At 47.3% G+C, this 20,195-nt stretch overlaps 1 protein-coding gene across 6 annotated transcripts in view; it reads left to right on the forward strand.

The window, feature by feature from the left end:
* The window catches only part of SLMAP (sarcolemma associated protein), a 793,819-nt gene that overhangs the window by 561,082 nt on the left and 212,542 nt on the right, over positions 1-20,195 (forward strand). For all 6 annotated transcript variants that reach the window (XM_069206475.1, XM_069206474.1, XM_069206478.1 and 3 more), the window contains one exon: positions 11,849-11,923. In XM_069206475.1, the coding sequence (XP_069062576.1) occupies positions 11,849-11,923 (75 nt within the window). The remainder of the gene's footprint in view (positions 1-11,848; positions 11,924-20,195) is intronic.

A 20,195-nucleotide genomic window follows, 5' to 3' on the forward strand; every position in this document is an offset into this window, starting at 1 on the left:
CCCCAAAGGTCTCCAATATGTTTTGCTCCCAGAACATCATGCCACAGTGGGATTTGAAACCTGGTCTTCAGCTTTTCTGCAGAACTGCCCACTCCATTTGCTATCAAGACAGCTTTCCTAGTGGCCATAACATCGGCTAGGAGGGTCAAAGGACTACAGACACACTTTGCACACCCTCCTTGGTCAGTGTACTGCTCTACATCTGTGTAGCTCCTCCAGTAAGTTCAGCCCGTGTCTGTCGAACCCTAACCCTTGTCAGAAGTTTGAGGCCCTCCTCCATCCGCAGGCTCCTGTCTGCATCTCATCCCTGGTGCCTAGTGGGAGAGCTTTGCTCTTCTGCTAGGCTGCCCGCCGAGCCTTGGCCTCTTTTTCTCTGTCTTCTCCCTTTGTGCTTTTCTACTTGCGCTTTCTGTGCTTTTTCTATCGGATTCCTGTTTTTTTTTTTACTCTCATTTTACGTTTTCTTCTCTTCCAATTTTTCTCTCTTTCTCGCTTCCGTCGCCCCACCCCCGCTCTTCGCACTGTTTTTCCGTCTCCCGCCTCCCAGCTGTCCTCTCCGCCCCCTCTCCCTACTTAATGGTGCGCCAAAGGCAAGCCCGTCTGCACCTGACCGCAACCAGCGATAGGACCCCTGGACCTGCCACCTCTACATGCCAGCAGCACTCCACGCACTCAACCCAGGACGCAACAACTGCAAGCCCTCATCACCGACCAACACCCATGGACCCTTCCGCTGCCTCAACTGCTCCCTACATTACCACCAAGACCCAAAGGGGGAATCACCATCATCCACAAGTCTAACATCCAACTGAGTACACACTTTGAAGACCCCACAAGCCTGATGGAACACCTTCACTTCAAACTTCAGACAGGTCCAACGTCCACCCTCAGGGGAACCCTCATCTACTGGCCATCTGGGCCCCGCGCACCTTTCTCCGACTCCATCACAGACCGTTTCACCATGCAAGCCATTGCAGCCTCCAACTACACCCTGCTGGGAGACGTCAACTTCCCCCTTGACAACCTACAAGACCCCAACACTGCCCTCAATCCCCCCATCGCACACGACGACAACCCGAACATCGCAGTCCGCACCTTGCACAAATGGATCGCCGACTGCGCCATCACCATACCCCTCTCAAAAAGAGCAGCAGCACCTACGCCAAGAAAGCCAGCTGGTTCACCGCAGAAGTCCGAGAATCCAGACGCACATGTCGACGCTTCAAGAAAATCTGGAGAAACACCAAATCTTTAGAAGCCCAGATCAACTTCAGAGCCGCCACCACTATCTCACCAAAAGCACCAGAAAGAAATCAGTACTAGAAAGAATCTCCTCACGTGCATACAACAGCAATGAACTCTTCAGCATCATCGAGGAGTTCACCCAACAGCAAAGCAACGGACATCCCACCCTCACAAGATCTCTGCAACAAACTCAACACATACTTCCACCACAAAATCAAAACCTTCTACGACCACTTCAGCGAGGGCAACCTACGTGCAGAACCAGCTCCACCGGAACCCGACACCAAAAAAACCTGCGATCACCAACTGGACCCCCCTCACCACCGATGATACACTAAAGACAATGAGGACCATACACTCCGGGCCCCTATGGACCCCATGCCCCCACCACATCTTCAACAGAGCCGCTGAAACGATCACCCCCCAAGCTCTGCCTCACCATCAACCGCTCTCTAGCAGACACCTCCTTTCCTGATGGCTGAAAACACGCCGAGATCAACCCTCGTCTCAAGAAACCCTTGGCAGACCCCACCGACCTGAAGAATTACAGGCCCATCTCCCTGCTCCCTTTTCCAGCAAAGTAATCGAGAAAGCCATCAACAGCCGACTCGCCACCTCCATCGAAGACCACAACATTCTCAACGACTCCCAATCTGGCTTCAGAAAAAACACAGCACTGAGACAGCCCTCCTTGCCGTAACAGATGACATCCGCTCCCTGCTGGACAAGGGAGAGGCTGCGCCTCTCATCCTACTCGACCTCTCAGCAGCTTTCGACGCGGTCTCCCACCACACCCTGATACTCAGACTTCACAAGGTCGGCATCAGAGACAAAGCCCTTGGCTGGATCCGATCTTACCTCTCCAGCAGAACTCAGAGTAAGTCTTCCCCCTTTCCTCTTGGAGCCCACACCTACCACCTGTGGAATTCCCCTGGGATTCTCACCCACCCCCATGCTGTTTAACATCTACATGGCCCCACTAGCCGCCATCGTGAAAAACTGCGGACTCAACATAGTCTCCTACGCTGACGACACCCAACTCATCCTCTCCCTATCCAACAAACCCAACACAGCCAGACACAACAAAAGCAGCTGCCTACAACTCAATGCAGACAAAACTGAATTACTCATCATGGGCCCTCAACCCGATGTGTGGAACGGCTCCTGGTGACCCTCCACCCTTGGAAGCCACCCCACGAACCAGGCCCGCATCCTTGGACTCATCCTGGACTCCAAACTCAACATGGCACTTTCTGTTCAGTCCTGCAGGACTTTTTGGTTTAAAATCCGGTTTGCAGATCAATCTCTGGGAGGTATTTCTTGTGTATCTATTCTAACGTAACGAATCTGCAGCTAGAAGTCTCTCAGATGAACAAGTTACTAAATCTACGGTAGTGCTTTATCTTGTAAAGACTCTCTCTGGCTGCAGATTTCTTACTGGCCCTCCCGGCATCCACACTCTGAACTGTTTATAATGTAAGGGTCAACCAATTCCTTGTGGCTCCATGCTTCAGGCATGAAAAGTTGTGGGGGGAAAAAAAAACCTGAGTTACAGAGATTTGCATATGTCACTTCTGGCGTGGGTGGTTTAGACACTGAGCCGGAAGACTCCACCTACCAGCGCATAGTGGTACTGCTCAAAACTCCTGATCCAGTGTGACACCTGGGGAATTTACTAAGCTAAAGAATCTGCGGCTAGAGATTCTCTTCCAAATAAGCCATTACCGAAGTTAAGTAAACTGTTTCAAGAAATATGGCATTGAACTGACATTGTTTTTTGTTTCCCAAGGCCATGCACATGATCTGCTGCTTCTGGCACCATCTAGAGGTTTCACAACCCACATATCATAGATTATATGTTTAATTATCTTTTTATTTATTTTTGATGGTAGCACAAAACTGATACATAATCTACAGATAGCCTGGGATCTCTCAACAAAGTTATAAACAATTGCAACATTATCACATGTAAATGCTGAATATGCTCACCATAACACCATGGATGATTTTAGCGTGCCATTAATGCTCACTATTATGCCATAGCCGCCATTGTGCCAAGACTGGGAAACATAATAACCAGGATGCCCACAGTATGTCAGTCATGCCCATTATTATTTGAGGGGTAGCCACCATTATGTTTAGAATTACTAGAATTAGAATAGTATTCCCTTATATATCAGTGAGGGCTGTCAGCCTGCCACAACTAGAACAGTAATGGCCAAAATATCAAAGATGACAACTATTATACTATTTCCACTATTACTTCATGAAGAGATACAAAAGTGCCAGGGATGACATGACCCCTTTGTGGTGAGGGGTGGGCTGTATTCGATAATGTTTGTTTGGGTGGGCACAATATCAGAGACAGATTTGCATGAATATGCACACATGCATATATGCTTATACACAGATGTTTGCACTAGTGGCCCAAACTGTGCTTGCCTTAGCTCCTGTGCTGATCCTGCACCCAACTCGCACATTTTCACTCTGGCTCCTTCAGTCCCACACTTCAGTGAGACCACGCTAGATACTTCTCTAGCTACTGCTGCCACTCTTCTTTTCTTTTCTATTATTTTCATATAGCATGAATGCTAGAACGAAGCTTACAATGTGGTCAGTCTCCTGTGACTGCTAGATTGAGAGTGGAGACGGATGACAATATGGCAGACCTTACAGGCTGAAACAAGTGTGTTCAAATATTATCATATGGCACTGCCATTGGTTTGGATGGCTGACACTCTTAAGGTTCTTTAATAACTACATATCCTATGGATAAAGTACTGGGTTTGGCTTTACCCTTCAGAGCTACTTCTAGTGTGCACATGATCTATCACTAGCTCCCTATTTATTTGTGGACAACCCTTGGTATAGGCTATTAACGTGCTTTCAAGGGGGCGTGGCCGAGGCGTCAAGATGGCGGACGCACTTCTGTAGTGCTCCGGACCCCTCCATCATCCGCCTCTAACTGACGCACCATCCAGCCCCATCGGATGACCCTCTTGGCCCTGTGGCCTTTTTGAAACACTGTCGCCGCTCCCCCTGTGAGGTCGAGGGGCTTTGCGGGCCGATTTTTGCGAGCCGTGGGACCCAGGCCGGAGGGACCCAAAATGGCGGAGGACTGCTGAGGCCGCGTTCCTGGGCCTTCAGGGGAGGAGACGAGCGGCGGTGACTGCTCGCCGCGGATCGGTGACGAGCCTGTGGTTGGGGCCGGGGGCCCGCATCATCTGGGGCGACCCCCGTGGCTTGGGGGCGCTAGACCCTTCCCCCCCCCCCCCCTACAGCTGGATCGGAGGTGAGCCGGTGCTCCTCGGGGGGCTTCTCCCCCGCCTGGATGGGCGCTGTGGACGCACCACCTGATACGCCCTGGGACCCGGTCGGGCGTGCAGCCCCTCCGGGGGTAGCCCTAGCAACCTGGAGGAACGCCGTGGAGACCGGAGCCCTCCTTCGTCCCCCCTCCCTTTCTCCTGTGGGACGTGACATCTAGGGGGGAACCCGTCGAGAGACAAACGGTGAGTCTCGGGCCGGCCGGCCGGCCAGCAATAATTCAGGCCAAAGCCGCTGAGGACGCCGGCACACGCTCGCCCCTACCTGCCGCCCGGAACTGTGCCGAGGCCAGAGAATGTCATCAGACCACTGAACCAAAATCTTTCTTCTCTCCCCTTCCCGCTTTTGAGGAATGACATCGGTGGGAAAGGCCCGTTGAGGGGCGAACAGAGGATCCCCCGCTAGCCCGACCGGCGGTATACGAGGCCGGAACATCGGGAGGCAGTGACACATAAACTGGGCCCAGAGAGGAAGATCGGGGCCTAGCCTACTGCCTGGGAATGCTTTGGGCCTAGTGGCTGCTGAAGGGGGACAGCTGAGACCGCCTCCTCCACCTTCTCTTCGGCACGCCCGAGAACCTGGGTCTGACATCCCGGGAACGATTGGGGCCAGGGCCGGGGCCAGAGACAACGGGTCGGCAAAAGTCGGAGCCCCCTTAGAGAGACAGCCTTAGAACCTGCTAAATTTCACGGAGGAACCCCACAAAAAACCCCCGCGCACCCAGATATTGAAACCTCAAACCGGGGCCACACCGGACTCAACATGGGCAAAGACAGACCAGCGCGACAAACGACGGCCCAGACCCGCATGGACCAGTTCACCACGGGTGCCGCCGGGCCTCGGTCGGAGGACCGGACCCCGGGTGGAGGCAACGAACATCAGGTGGCATCCGGGGACTTAGCAACAATACTCCAGGCAATCCAGGCTTCCCAGGCAGCCGTTGAATCTAAAATTGGGGAAGTTAGAGTGGACGTGGCCCTGGTCAGACAAGACCTCCGCAATGCCACTGCTCGTATCACAGAGGCCGAATCTAGGATCTCCACGGTAGAGGACGATGTGGCCGCCCTCAAGGCCCAGGTCTCCACGCTGACAGCTCGTACCTCAGAGTTGCATAGGAGAGCCGAAGACGCTGAGAACAGGTCAAGACGAAACAACCTTCGCCTGGTGGGCCTTCCTGAGAACACAGCAGAAACATCTCTTGTCCAATATCTAGAGGACTGGCTCCACTCCTGGATCCCCGCCGACCGTCTCACACCATGGTTCGCTGTTGAACGAGCCCACAGGGCCCTACAAGTTAAACCCCCGCCGGGTGCCTCACCCAGGTCAGTGATTCTACGCCTCTTTAACTTCAAAGACAGGGACGTGATTCTACAAGAGGCACGTACAAAAGGAGACCACACCTGCAACGGTGCTAAGGTCCTTCTGTTCCCGGACTACACGCGAGTAGTTCAACAACAACGCCGCTCATTCACGGAGGTGAAACAAAAATTGAAAGCCATGGATATCCAATATCGACTCCTGTTCCCAGCGCGACTCCGTGTGGTATATCACAACCAAACCCAATTCTTTGACCGTCCGACTGCTGCCTGGACTTGGCTGACAGAGGAGATCCCCCTGGGCCTCTCCGGGGGAGGCGTGCGCCCCTCCTGGGATCCGGGGCCGGGCCAGCCCGGGGGACGGCGGCTGGACCGACGTCGCCGCACAAGATCTCGGCGACGTGGGGCACCGACGGGGTCCCCTGCAAAATCACCGCCCGGATCCCACCGGGCAGAACAGCGAGATCTACGTACTGACCACAGCCCTAGGGGCGCCGGAAATAGCCAAGTTTCTGTGGGCGAGAGGCGGACCGGGCCTGGGCCCCTGGAGGACTCAGACTTGTCGCACAGCCCGGTGCTGTGAAGCCGCTGGTGCTGAGAGACACTTGGAGAGGAGTCTTTAACGGACTAGCGGGGCACAGAAATCAAGACAATCTTATTATTAGTAGTATCACATTTTTTGAATCAATCCGAAAGTGGAGGGGTCCACCATCACTACAGTTACCGCTACCTCATCAGTTTAGAGTACACCTCACCAGTTCTACACGGGAAGTGGTTATATGGGCGACAGATGCTTCTGGGGGGAAGTATGGGGTGGGGAGGGAGTTGGGGGGCCAGGGAGTTCAGGCCGAGTTGTACAGGCCACCGGTGCCGCGTTTAGGTCACCAACACGTTTAATTTTTAGGTCTAGCAGACAGAGAAAAACCCATAAGGACTCAACTGACCATGGGAAAACACACACTCCACAAAGCCAGAGACTAGGCGAGGGCTCTCCCATATTTCGGGGTCCACTGGAGATAGGCCCAAGCGAATATGATGAACACCTTTTAAATACACACCCCCCATGAGCCAAACACAGGTTATCTCATGGAACGTCAACGGGCTCCTAGATAAAATAAAACGCACCGCCGTACTCACGTACGTACATAGACACAGGCCAGATGTGCTTCTGTTACAAGAAACTCATCTTCAGGGAGACAAATTTCCCTTCCTAGCTCGTAGGGGTTTTGACAGAATTTATCACGCCAGGTTCACCCGTGGCTCTAGGGGAGTGGCTATTCTTCTTCATAGATCCTTCCCCATGACAAATATTCAAACACGAAGAGATCAACATGGGCGATTCATAGCTATTACAGGGAAAATTGAAGGGAATACGATCAATATGGTCAGCACCTATGTCCCCCCCACTTTGGTTCGGAAAACTCTAGATGATCTCTCCCAACTGCTTCTAAATCTACCACAAGGGCTCACAATGATAGGAGGGGACTTTAACTCCACCCCAGACCCAACAATGGATGTGACAGGCCCAATCTCCACGCATAGACACACAATGGCAACAGGGCTCAGGGGGTGGCTCTCGGCGACGGGGCTCTGTGATGCCTGGCGAATATGGCACCCAAGACGGCGTCAGTTTACCCACACGTCAGCCGCTCACGGTTCACAATCCAGGATAGACCTGGTCCTTCTTCCGGGCACTGACTGCGCAGCTCTCTCCCATATTGAACTACTGCCGAGGGGAATCTCTGACCATGCTCCACTCCGATTCAGTATAGGTCACACTCAATCCCAGATTCGTCCAATGTGGCGACTAAATGCATGGTACCTCCAAGACCAAGGTTATGTGGAACAGTTGCGTGAGGAGATAAAAGAATATTTTAAGCTGAACGAAAGGTCGGTGTCATCCACAGGTACTTTGTGGGCGGCGGGTAAGGCGGTGCTAAGAGGAAAGGCCAAACACCTGATACGGATCCAAGAACGTACTCGAACCCAACACATTGAAAAGTTGGAGCTAAGAGTCGTGGCCCTGGAAAGTAAGAATGATGTAATCCCGACAGATAAAATGACAAGACAAATAAGCTTGCTCCGAGAGGAAATAAGAGACCAATCCCTAGAATCGGCTAAATACATATGGAGAGCTAGTACTGCAAAAATCTACGGCTGGGGAGACAAGACCGGTAAAATGCTACATTGGCTGGTATCTCACCACCAAGCCTCCAGGATAGTCCCCGAAATTCGGGATGGCGAGGGAAACACTGTCGTTCAACACACAGAAATTGCAAATGCCTTTGCCACATATTACCAAACTCTTTATCAAGTGTCGGGATGGGTCAATATAAATGTAGCCAGACAGTTACTAGACGAAACTCCCCTCCTGCGGTTGTCCGAGACAGAAGCAAAGGCCTTAGACGAATCTGTCGACACAGAAGAAATCCAGATGGCCATTTCGGCCCTGGGCGCGGGGAAAACACCGGGACCCGACGGACTCACCGCAGAATACTACAAGGTCTTTAGAGTGGAGTTAATACCACACCTGTTGAACCTCTTCGCAGAGGTGGACAACAGTGGTGTCTTCCCCAGAGAACTAGATACAGCTACCATTGTGGTGCTACCTAAGACTCAACCCCCCTCACTACTCTGTGCCGACTACAGGCCAATTTCACTAATCAATACAGAGATAAAAAAAATTGCAACCATCCTTGCCACCCGTCTTAAAAAGATCCTTCCTCTACTTATAAACCCAGATCAATGCGGCTTTATGGCCACTCGCAGCACTCTGCATTGCATCCGCCGGTTGCACATAGCATTAGCTGAACGTGGCCGTTTGACCCGAGACCTTGCCCTTTTACTCATTGACTTTGAAAAAGCCTTCGATTCTGTTGATTGGGGTTTTCTCCGGTTGGTACTCCGACGCGCGGGCCTGGGCCCTAGATTCTGCCGCTTGGTTCAGGCACTATACACCAACCCCACCGCCCGGGTGCAGGTTAACAGTTCTCTGTCGTCAACATTAGAGATTCACAGGGTCACACGACAGGGTTGTCCTCTATCCCCCCTTTTATTCACCTTAGCCATTGAGCCTCTGGCGCAGATGGTGAGATCCGACCCAATATATAGCGGCTGGAGATGGAAGCACTCCCAGGAAGACAGAATAGTGCTCTATGCAGACGATATCTTGCTATACATGGAGGAACCTAGTGTAACAGGCCCGAGATGCCTCAGACTACTGGAACGCTATGAAGCGGCTTCAGGTCTGAAAATGAACCCTGCTAAATCCATACTAATTCCGTTGGCACACTCACGAGATTGTTTTGACTGGCAGGAACATATATCATTGCGTCGACTAAGCTTTAAATATCTGGGCATCTGGGTATCACTGCTGCCAGAACTGACCTGGGCAAAAAAATTGACCCCCTTACTGTCACGCATAAAAACGGATCTCCAGAAATGGCAAACTCTACCACTAAACATAATGGGCCGAGTAGCTTTATACAAGATGATGATTTTGCCGAGGCTCCTCTACACCTTTCAAAACTTCCCCCTACCCATCCCCCGCTCATGGTTCAAGGCCCTTGAAAGAGCTACAGGGTTGTTCTTCTGGAGGGGTACCAGACACCGCGTAGGGGCCCACCACTGCCGAAGAGGGATTTATGATGGAGGCCTGGGTGCCTCAGACCCCTACCTTTACTACTTAGTCTCCCAATTAATAGTGATACACGACTGGTTTATTGGGGGATGGGGAGACCCAGCCTACCGAGTAGAATTGGAGACCCTAGGGTTTCCCCGCCTTCTAGACATCATGTACGGGAATCCCCTGCCCCGAGAGATGGGAGAAGTTACCAAAGTGATTTTCCAGACATGACGGGCTGCCCTGAGATACACCCACTGGAATACCACCGTTACACACCAAACACCACTATGGAGAGGGAAATGGTTAAGCGCAACTGCATCTCTAGAGGGATTCCGGGAATGGGATCTGGTGGGCATCTCCCTGGTTGGTGACGTGTGGGCAGGGGACTCCATGAAATCTTTTCAAGACCTAAGGAGGGATTTTCAACTAGCCCCAACACAATTCTTCCGATATCTCCAACTCAGGCATGCTTTAAAAACCCACATACAGACGGCAAGTTCTCTACCAGAATCTAACCCGCTAGAAGCCAAACTACTCATGGGAAACCTGGGAGGGAAAGGGGTTTCCCAAATCTATAAAATGTTAGTTAACAATGCCCCTGGAGACGTGAACCTCATTAGACCCAGATGGGAAGCATGGGTGGGAGCCATAGAAGATACAGAATGGAGGGAAGCACTGATGGCACCCAGGTCCTTAGTAGTGTTGGCCAAGCTCCGCACAGTGCAATTCTATTACCTGCATAGTGCGTACTTATCTCCTGCTAGGATATATCGCGCAGGTCTACGACCCTCGGCCCAATGCCCAAGATGCTTGCTTGAACCTGCAGATTTTTTCCACATGGTCTGGTCATGTCAAGTGATTCAGTCCTATTGGGAATCAGTGTTTCGAGTGCTGGAGAAAGTCCTAAATGGTGAAATACAAAGAACTGCCAAATTAGTCCTGCTGGGCGTAATGGAGGGCATGAGAGGAACACGGGCTCACCGAGCACTGGTAGCCACAGCCCTGTTGATAGCTAAAAGGGACATAGCAGCAACATGGATCTCCCCCGAGGGCCCAAAACTCCATAAATGGAAGAAAGGGGTAGACTGGTGTGCGACCCAAGAAAAGGTGGTCTATGATTCTAGAGGGTGTCCCCGGAAATTTGAAAAGATATGGGGGAGATGGGTAGACTTGCTACTATAATAGAAGATGGGAACCTGGCCAAGACGGCAGTACTGGAAACAAGGCAATGGACAAATCCCACAGTTCTAAACTTTGACTTCCCGTATGGTATCTATCTGCTTGATAATCACTAATGTCCTTAACCTCGTATACAATGTTATATGGAACTGTAATTGCGCTCTGCCTGACATATCACTGTTTTTGTTCATTGTTGCTGGTTTATTATTATTTATTATTTTTCTCAAAACAATAAAACTTGTTTATCAAAAAAAATAACGTGCTTTCAAATGTGTGGCTGTAATAAGGTAAGAAAATTCTCTGAGTGGTTAGTGTCCTATATAGATATAACTATGAGGCTGCAAACAGGTCTGTATATCTGAAAAAATGCACATTCTCTCTTTTTCCGATATATAACTGTTTGAAATGGGTGTCTATGTAGGCATTCACTGTACTCATGTTATAGGTAGTTTCTTTTCTTAATCTTACTCATCCAAGGCTCCTCTATATCAGTTGTACTGGCAAGATTAATATAAAGATTATGCATATGGAATAGCATCCGTTAGAAAAAAAGGTTAATTACCTTTGGTGATATTGATTATAATGGATGCTATGATCCTTTTTCAGCTACTTTATCAACCATCCGTCTCTTAAAGGCCTTTGATGTCTGCTTAGTTACAGAAGTGGTGTTGAATGGTGCTGCAAATGTATTTGAGTGGCTTCAAGAATGGTCAGTTTGCCCAGATGCTGTTTCAGTGCCTCGCCTTTCACTAGTACCTATGCCCTCGGAAACATTTTTAAAAATGCTGGGGTCCTAGCCTTCCTCTTTAATATTTCTGAAAATATGAACTTCAAGAGGTTATAAATTATCCTTTCAACGCAACATGAAAGCGTCCTTGAATAACCAAAATTAGGTAAATGTTTGGCAGAAAAACATCACTGTTTCTAGGTCTGGCCTCTTGTAAAATATCCTCTCAAACACTGTGAAAGCTTAGAAAAGAAACCTGGCTGTTCCTGACAGGTATTCAGTCACAGTATTTGTTTAGGATATTCTGAACACGACTATCTTATTGGGCCAAGTATCTTAAAATAAGCTAATAATAAGAATAAAATGATTTCTTATGATAATTTCATCAAGCAGAATTAAGTCTAATTCTGATTTGGTTACTTTTATTGTTAGCACTGTTGGAAGAAGAAAGAAAGGCATTCAGGCAGCAAGTTGAGGACTCAAATAAGAAAATACAACTTCTTCAAGGTATGACCTAACTAATGGTATAACTTTCTTCCTTCAAAAGTACAGAATGTCTCTTAAAGTTAAGAAACGATTTTCAAATGTGAATGCATGTTCTGGCTGTATCAGCCTTTGTTCAACAAACTAAATGTTGTTACACTTTCACCGCTTCCTAATAAATGGATTTGAAAGGGTGTGTAATTTGTTGTGGTTATTAATTTTCACCTCCGCTGAGCACATTGTTATACCATACAGTAATGAGAACTTCTATATTTTTGGGTAGCATCAGACCGTAAAAATATGCTACCACTAGAACATGGCTTAATCTGTGTTCTGTTTCACAGCTTTGAAGCATACTCTCTTCCAGCAACTAATGCATAAATCCGTTTTTCTCTACTTTGTCTTCTGTTTACAAGTTCCTGCTTCTACATAGTCTCTGGAAACTAGATATTTCTTCTTTCTATTTTGCATGGCACAGCTTAGGAACCCTTAACAGTAGTTATATGCAGAGTGGCTAAAGATATCCCCAGCATGTGATTAGAACCCAGAGACAGGCTCAGATAGCTGTTGATTAACCCCCAGGGGGTTCTAGCTGTTCCTCGGTACCCCATTATTTAGAGACATCAGGAGTCCAGTGGGTCAGATGAACAGGTGAAACTAGTAGAGGGTATGGCAGAGTGATACTTCTAGGAGATAGGTCAATAGTTTAAAAGTATCCAAAAAGTTTTCTACTTTTTTACTGTATGGATACATTAATTAATCTTTGATTTTCTTTATATATGTGCTCTGATAACATATCTTGAATAAAATATTTATTTGCATCTTACAAAATCTTTATAGAGTGTTGTGCTGACATCACCAAAAAGTATGCAAACATTGTATGACAAAACATGCAAAGGAAATACCATACAATTACGCATAATATAAAATGTTACATTGCGTTTGTGCCCAGTATACATGACAAAGGACAAGATCGAAGTCAACTGTTGTGTATGTGTGCAAAGGCTTTAAAGTTTGTCAATGAATGTATGGGGAAGAAATGATGGCATGTGGTTTTGTGAGCTCTTTGGAAATTGAGTACTTCCTTCTTTTTTTTATTTTTTATAATTGCTTGTGTTGCATCAGAGCGCCTACTTAGGTCATTCGGCGCAGTACATTTCAGCCTCTACTGGGCCGTGATGAAATGTTCATTGGGACTTTTTCAGGAAAAAGAGGTATTTTCTCCTTAAGCCTTGAAATTGTTTTTCATAGGCAGGTAGTTCGATTTTGTCAGTGTGCCAAAGTGCATCTGGTCTATGTGTTGTATTTAATCATATAACATGCCAGAGTCTGGTCTAGGCTGGGTAGGTGATGGATAATATCTTTTTTTAAAGATTTATCCTCAATGTAAGACCTTATACTATGCACAGCTTATGCAATTGGAGTTTGCCCAGGGAGCACAATGACTAAATGTTGCTAATGCTTGGCATTTCAGTCCATGAGAGCATGACATTGAGAAACTAGAAACACTGGACTTGTGTGTAGACATGTTTTAAAAGAGAGGAATTTACTAAGTCACTTTAAATAGCTTTTAATAAATCCTTAGAGGTAGACACCAAAGGGTGTGTTGAAGAGCTCTGTGATGAACCATCCATTATTATAGATGTGAATGAAGAGAACCAGTGCCAGTCTCCACAGAGCTGTTTCAGATGCAGTGTTCTTAAGTGGATTATGCTGCTACACAGCTACTGAAACCCATTCTGCAGGCTGTAGATGCCCTAATAAGGATGACTTGCAGAACATGTAGGAAGCTGGCTCTGTCTATACTATATCAAAATTAGATACAGTGTGCACAGAGTCCAGGGGTTCCCCAAAGGCTTAACAGAGGCTAAAGTAGATCATACTAAAGCTCTCTTTTTTGGTAGCGTGGTTACGCGGGTTAGGCTTATCAGAGGGTAGTGCAAAACATTTGTAGTACATACAGTCAAGAAATGAGGCACACACTCCATGACTAACTCCAGGCCAATGTATTTATATTGGAAAAATATAATTTGGTACTTTATTTCTAGAACCAAAAGATTCTCGTTGCAGGTAAATACAGTTGTAATCATGTATCAAATGTACTTTAAGACTAGCATATAAAACAGTTTACAGGCAAGTAACAACTTTCAATTTAAAAAATTAACTGTGCAATTTTCAGAACAGTCCTGAGGGATCCAGGGTGGAGGGTTAGTGCAGTTTTGAGGTAAGTACTCGACTTACAGTTCAAGTGTGAGCTTGAGGGGGGGCACAGGTCATGACCAAACACACACCCTCAGCAGCACAGGGGTGGCTGGATGCAGGGTGCAAACTCAACATCGGGCTCCCAGACTCCCACTGATTTTCAATAGGGGAACCCCGGGGGTCACAAAAATGCTGCAGGCTGGATTCAGGAGGAGGGTTCCGGGAAACCACAGGCGGAGGGGGGCAGCCTGCTGAACGTTGTTTGACAGGTGGTCGGATTCCCCAAGGCTAGGGGTTGCAGGTGGGGAAGGGAGCTTTCTCTCACAGTCAGGGGGGTCCTCCAGATATAGGCTGCAGGCGTCGTGTTAGCCAGGAGGGGATCAACCCAAGGTAGACACAAGGTCAGAATCGCCTGGGGACCTGCTCTGGACTGGTGGGCCACCAGGACACGGGCTGTGGGCATTGGGTGCAGAGTGGGCAGTATTTGCGCATCCAAGACAGTTTGAAGTCCTTCTTGGAGTTTCTTGTGGGCAGGGCTGCTGTCCTCGTGAGTTCTTGGTCCTCTGGTGGGCAGGCAGTCCTCTGGGGGTTTGGAGAGGTTGCTGGTCCTGCAGGATGCATCACCTTTTTGTAGCAGGGCTTCAAAAGGCTGGTAGAGTTTGGGCCAGGTCTGTTGGTGTCTGGAGTCTTCTCTGCTGGGGTGGGCTTAGCTGTCCTTCTTGCTTCTTTTCTTCTTGAGGTCGCCAGGAATCTGGTGAGCTAGGTTTAGGGGTGTCCCTAAATAATAGATTTAGGAGCATTATAGGGGTCTGAGGGCAGTAGCCAATGGCTACTGTCCCTGAGGGTGGCTAACCCTTCCTGTGCCCACTCCCTTTGGGGAGGAGGGTACATTCCTAACCCTATTGGTCCCTGTCCGCCAAACCAAGATGGAGGATTCTGCAAGGAGGGGGTTACTTCAGCTCTGGACACCTTAGGGGTGGTCCTACCTGGTGTGGTCACTCCTCCCTGTTTTTCCTAAGTATCCTATCAGACTTGCCACCAAAAGTGGGGCTTCGTCCAGGAGGCGGGCATCTCCACTAGCTGGAGTTCCCTGGGGCACTGTAACAGGTGGCCTGAACCTTTGAGTCTTACTTCAAGTGTTACAGTTCCTGCTGAAGGGGGAGAGGTGTGAATCATCTCCACCCAGAGCAAGCTTTGTTTCCGACTCCAGAGGGCACAAAGGCAATCACCCCATGGGGTCAGAAACTTGTCTTTTAGTGGCAGGCTGGCACAGGCTGGTCAGCCTTACACTAAAAGGGTTAGGTAGGGTACGGGGGCATCTCTAAGATGCCCTCTGGGTGCATTGTTCAATAAATCCAATGCTGGCATCAGTGTGGGTTTATTGTGCTTAGAGAGTTGATGCCATACCTCCCAGCTTTCAGTGAAGCCGTCAACGACAAGCTCCCAACCTATGTACTTAATATGACCATACTGCTCTTACAATGTCTATGAATGGACTTTGACACTGTAGGGGCATATTGCTCATGCAACTATGCCTTCACATGTGGTATAGTGCACCCTGCCTTAGAGCTGTAAGGCCTGCTAGAGGGGTGACTTACCTTTGCCACAGGCAGTGGTTGGTGTGCATGGCACCCCAAGATACCATGTCAACTGTACGGCACAATACATGTTGCAGCCCATAGGGACCCTATCTGGTCACAGTGCCTTGGTACCACTGGCACCTTTTACAAGGTACTTAGCTGTGTTGTCATGGGTGTGCCGTTTGTGGAAACAGGGTACAGGTAAGGGAAAGAACACTGGTTCTGGGGCCTGGTTAACCGGATCCCAGCACACTTTCAGTCAAGTCTGCATCAATATCAGACAAAAAGTGTAGGGGTAACCAGGCCAAGAGGGGCACTTTCCTACATTTACCATGTCAATATTTGTGCTCATGTCCTAAAGCAGTGGTTCTCAAGCTTTAAACTCCTGAGGACCCCCACTTAATCATTACTAAAAGCCAGGGACCCCAAGCAATTTGTACAATTTACATTTTAAACATTAAAACAGTAATTTGCAAAAAAAATACACAAACAAGTACACACCAAACAAATACTAGAATTACTAAAGATATAATTAATTTATATTGAAAAAGAATGCAACAATTGAAAAGTTTTAATGGGAAGGTTGGCGCTGCACCTAGACGACTAACCTTTCAATGTTTGGTTTTATTTAGGAAAGTTTAACCCTCAAGGCAGAGTCTACATTTCTCAAACGATTTCTGTTTTAATTTTTTAGGTGCATAAGATCTGAGAAAGCTTTTTCAGAAATATGTGGTGGGGAAAGGAAGCAAAATATAAGGGCCACTCATCTCTTCATAGTCTCTCGGTCACATGTAATTCATTTGCTTTATAGAACCTTTCATACCAGTGTAGGGTGTCAGAGCACTTTACAGGGTACTACAAGGTGTAGGATTCACATGTCATCCACACTAGTTGGCATTTTCTAAGAGTGCTTGGTCTTGAGAAGCACAAACTCAGGATTTAGAACACAGCACAGTGGTTAGCGTTGACTTAAATAATAAAAATGTATTTCTTCGTAAGCATACCTTTTTTAGCAGCATAAGGAAAATGAAAAACTGGAAAAACCTAACTTTCTAATTTGTGCCATGCAGTTTGCATGCAGCTCTTTAATGGCAGTTTATAGCTCACTGTGTTTGATTATGATTGTAACTTATGAACTCCACAGTAACAAAAGAATGTCTGTGACAACAGCAGTAACCCACTGTGCTATGCACATAAAATACTGTTCTTTTCATGATACACGTTATTTGCAGCAGGCATATTAGCCTTCTGTTTTATCTTAGAGTCAAAACTACCACTAGACAAAACTCTCATCCCTTTCCAGCAGGTACATTAATCACCAGTTACCTTGACGCTTTAATTTTTGCCCGAATGCTGCTGGATGTACAAGGAACTTTGCAGTGCTTTTAAAACTGCTGCACATAGGAAATAATACATCTAAAAACATGCACGTCAGGAGCCACAGACCACAGGTTGGGAACCGCTATCCTAAAGCAAAGATATATATTTCGTACAAAGGTTCGACATCTAAGTCACCCTTTTATCCAAGACAGATGCATTAACTTAAAAAAACAAGCATTGGCAATGCCTATAGGTATGGCTTATGAATGCACTCTCAAGCCATATCTAAAAATCTGTCTACGTTAATGACTTCCTCCTCCTGTTTGTGCTGCTGCCAGAAGTAACACAATAAATTATCTATTTATCTAAACTGCGTTAATAGCATAACGATTGCATATGTGTGTCCAAGAAAGTGCACGCTCAGGCAGCTGGATAAATAAACAAAATGATCTCAGCTGTGTGGCGGCAAGCACTTTTTTGTGGAAGTACACAACTTCTGTCTAATTAAAACATGTACTCCTGGCTCCCAACATTTGGGCGGAGGAAAAAGCACTGTCCTGATGGTCCTCACATAATTTTCTGGTGACTGCTGCAATGTCAAGCCAGCTCATAAAAAGAGCATTGACTTTGAAATGAAGCTCTATATCAAAATCGGGATGATCTTAAATGTGTGTCTCCTTACTCCAAAGACAACACAGAAGAAGTCCAAGCCTGAAATGCCTCAGCTCTGAATACAGGTTTATGAAAGAACTACTCTTATGATTACAGAAAGAAGGTATATTTTAGTCAGGCCTCTTTCATATACAGTATTGACACCTCTTGCATAGAAACAGTCCTATAATGTTTAATTTTAAATGTATCTATCTATTAGTCTAGAAAAGGTGGTCATTCAAGAAGTGGCACAATAAAGAGAACATCTAGAAAGACTCATGTCGATTCTACCACAGAAGGCCTTCCAATCCAGAAGAAAGATAGGTTTACCCAGCTGTTATCCTGTGAGCAGCTTTGCACTATGTTGTGGCCATTCTGAAAGTGTAAGAGGCAGTCTTCCTCAATGAAACTCAAGAATTGAGAAGATCATTCAGTACCAGTCAGTGTTTTTTATGGTATGCTACTTAGCAAGTTTGGCCCACCCATTGAAAGCAGCCCCCTTGTATAGAGAGAAAATGTAAAGATGCCCCACAGATGAACTTTACATTCATGGACATTTTGAGCCATACCGACAGAGGCTTCTACTAAGGATATACCTACATGCATACCTAAGCACATTCATACTGTGTGCAAACATTCAATTATTCCTTGGGTGTCTGATGGGACACCTGCAAATAAAGAAAGCAGGCACATTAACAGTGCTGACCATAAACTTGACCACAAGAGCTCCCAATTAGTTGACACATTGCTGTTTCACAGATCTTGGTGAGTCACTGCACTTCAGTGGAATATAATGGAAGAATTGGTTCAGGATTTTCCTAAATGTCTTTGCAAAAAGAAATATGAATAATATAAGATGGCAAATGCATCACCCATGTTGGCACTCTTTCTGCTTTGGATGCTGTGTACGCTGCCATTCAACAGCTGAAGATGAGCGGAGTTTGTGAACTTTGGACCTTGGATCAGATTCACCTCTTAAATTTGGGCCACTCGTCATTGTGAAATGGATGGGTAGAGTAGGTATGTCAGTGGGTGCCATTGTACTCTGTGGTTACCTCACATCACCTCCAGAAGTGACAACTGTAATTGCAAAGATAATGCCCCTTCTCACTGATGTCAGTTGTTAATTTCCATGCATTTCAGTGTGTATCCATGCTTGGTGCTCTATTTCTCAGATTTGTACAGAGGTTTCAAATCATTCTGCAACTGCAATGTCTACCTGTGGCGGCTAGAGTCTAGACATGGCTCTGCATACAGCTAAAGCTATATATGACTGAATATAAAACGTGAGGTTTGTTGAGTCTTCTAGTAAGTTGAAGACGAAGGTGAAAAGTGATGGCACAAGAAGTAGAAGTGGGACTCGTTCACGTTTTGCTACTCCTGTTCCAGGGAGAAGTTGCGCAATCAGCATTCAAATAACTCTGCTCTGCTGCCTTCATCTGCCTCCAAGCATATGCTGTTGAAGGTCCCACCATGCCCCAAGCACTCTTGGCTGTTGTCAACCCCAGCAAATAGACTCATTTAGGGTGGCTATGATGCACTTGTTCAGGATTTTGTCCAGCACCATCTGATGCGTCTTTAGGCACCATAAAGCTTCAGGGCCCCCTTTTGGAATTCTGCCCATGGGTTTGGGTCTAGTTGATCCCCAAGTGTTGACGTCAGCCCATGCCTTCAGTCTGGCACCAGAGGCTTTATATGCGTGGACCATCATGGCGCTAGCACCCGATCTGTCCTCAACACCTATATCAGCTCCTTAACAAAGTACAGCACTAAGACTCATCCTCAGTACTTAAGAAGGCTGCTAAGCCTCGTTCCAGTTTTATTTTGACACTGCTCAGTGGCTTAAAAATGTCCCACATGACAAGAGGAGGCAGATAGCTTATTGCACCCTCACTAAACTGATGCTGGGCTTTACCTACATCTGCATAAAAAACTGTGCATTTGACATTTCCCCTCACAGCTGTGCTCCTCACCGGAGTGCCTACTTCATAGAAGTAGTCCTCAGAGCAAAAGAAGCTCTTGACTTGCAGCTACTTACAGTATAATCCAAGGCATATCTTTTAGTAGAGAGATTATAGTCTGGCTGTCTACCTTAGAGCCCTTGGTAAAGGCAGAGGGAAACTTTAGTACGCTGCTGTACACTGTATCTGATAGAGACCTCTAGCCGCTGATTCCTTACCTTAGAATTCTCCCCCAGGTGCCAGAATGGATCCGGAAATGTTTCCCAGCAGTACCTCAATGCATCGGAAGAGGGTGTCAGTAGCGACGTCATCCACTAGATGTGATGTTGACGAAGTCAATATAATCCCCTCTCCAACAAGTGACATCAGTTCCATCTTCTCCACACTTACAACGCAAATCTGGAATGGTTCCTCATGCCATTTTGGCCTATCTCGACAATTTCTTGTCTAAGGAACAGTGTGCACCCTTTTTTCCCCATGTCCTTGGGATTCAAACTTTGTGGGTCCCTTGGCTGGCAGATGTCCACCACAGACCCTCATACTGTTTGTAAGTGGTGCCTTGGGGAACACCACAACTCCAAG

The sequence above is a fragment of the Pleurodeles waltl genome, chromosome 9 (genome assembly GCF_031143425.1).
Source record: "Pleurodeles waltl isolate 20211129_DDA chromosome 9, aPleWal1.hap1.20221129, whole genome shotgun sequence".
NCBI classification, from domain to species: Eukaryota; Metazoa; Chordata; class Amphibia; order Caudata; family Salamandridae; genus Pleurodeles; species Pleurodeles waltl.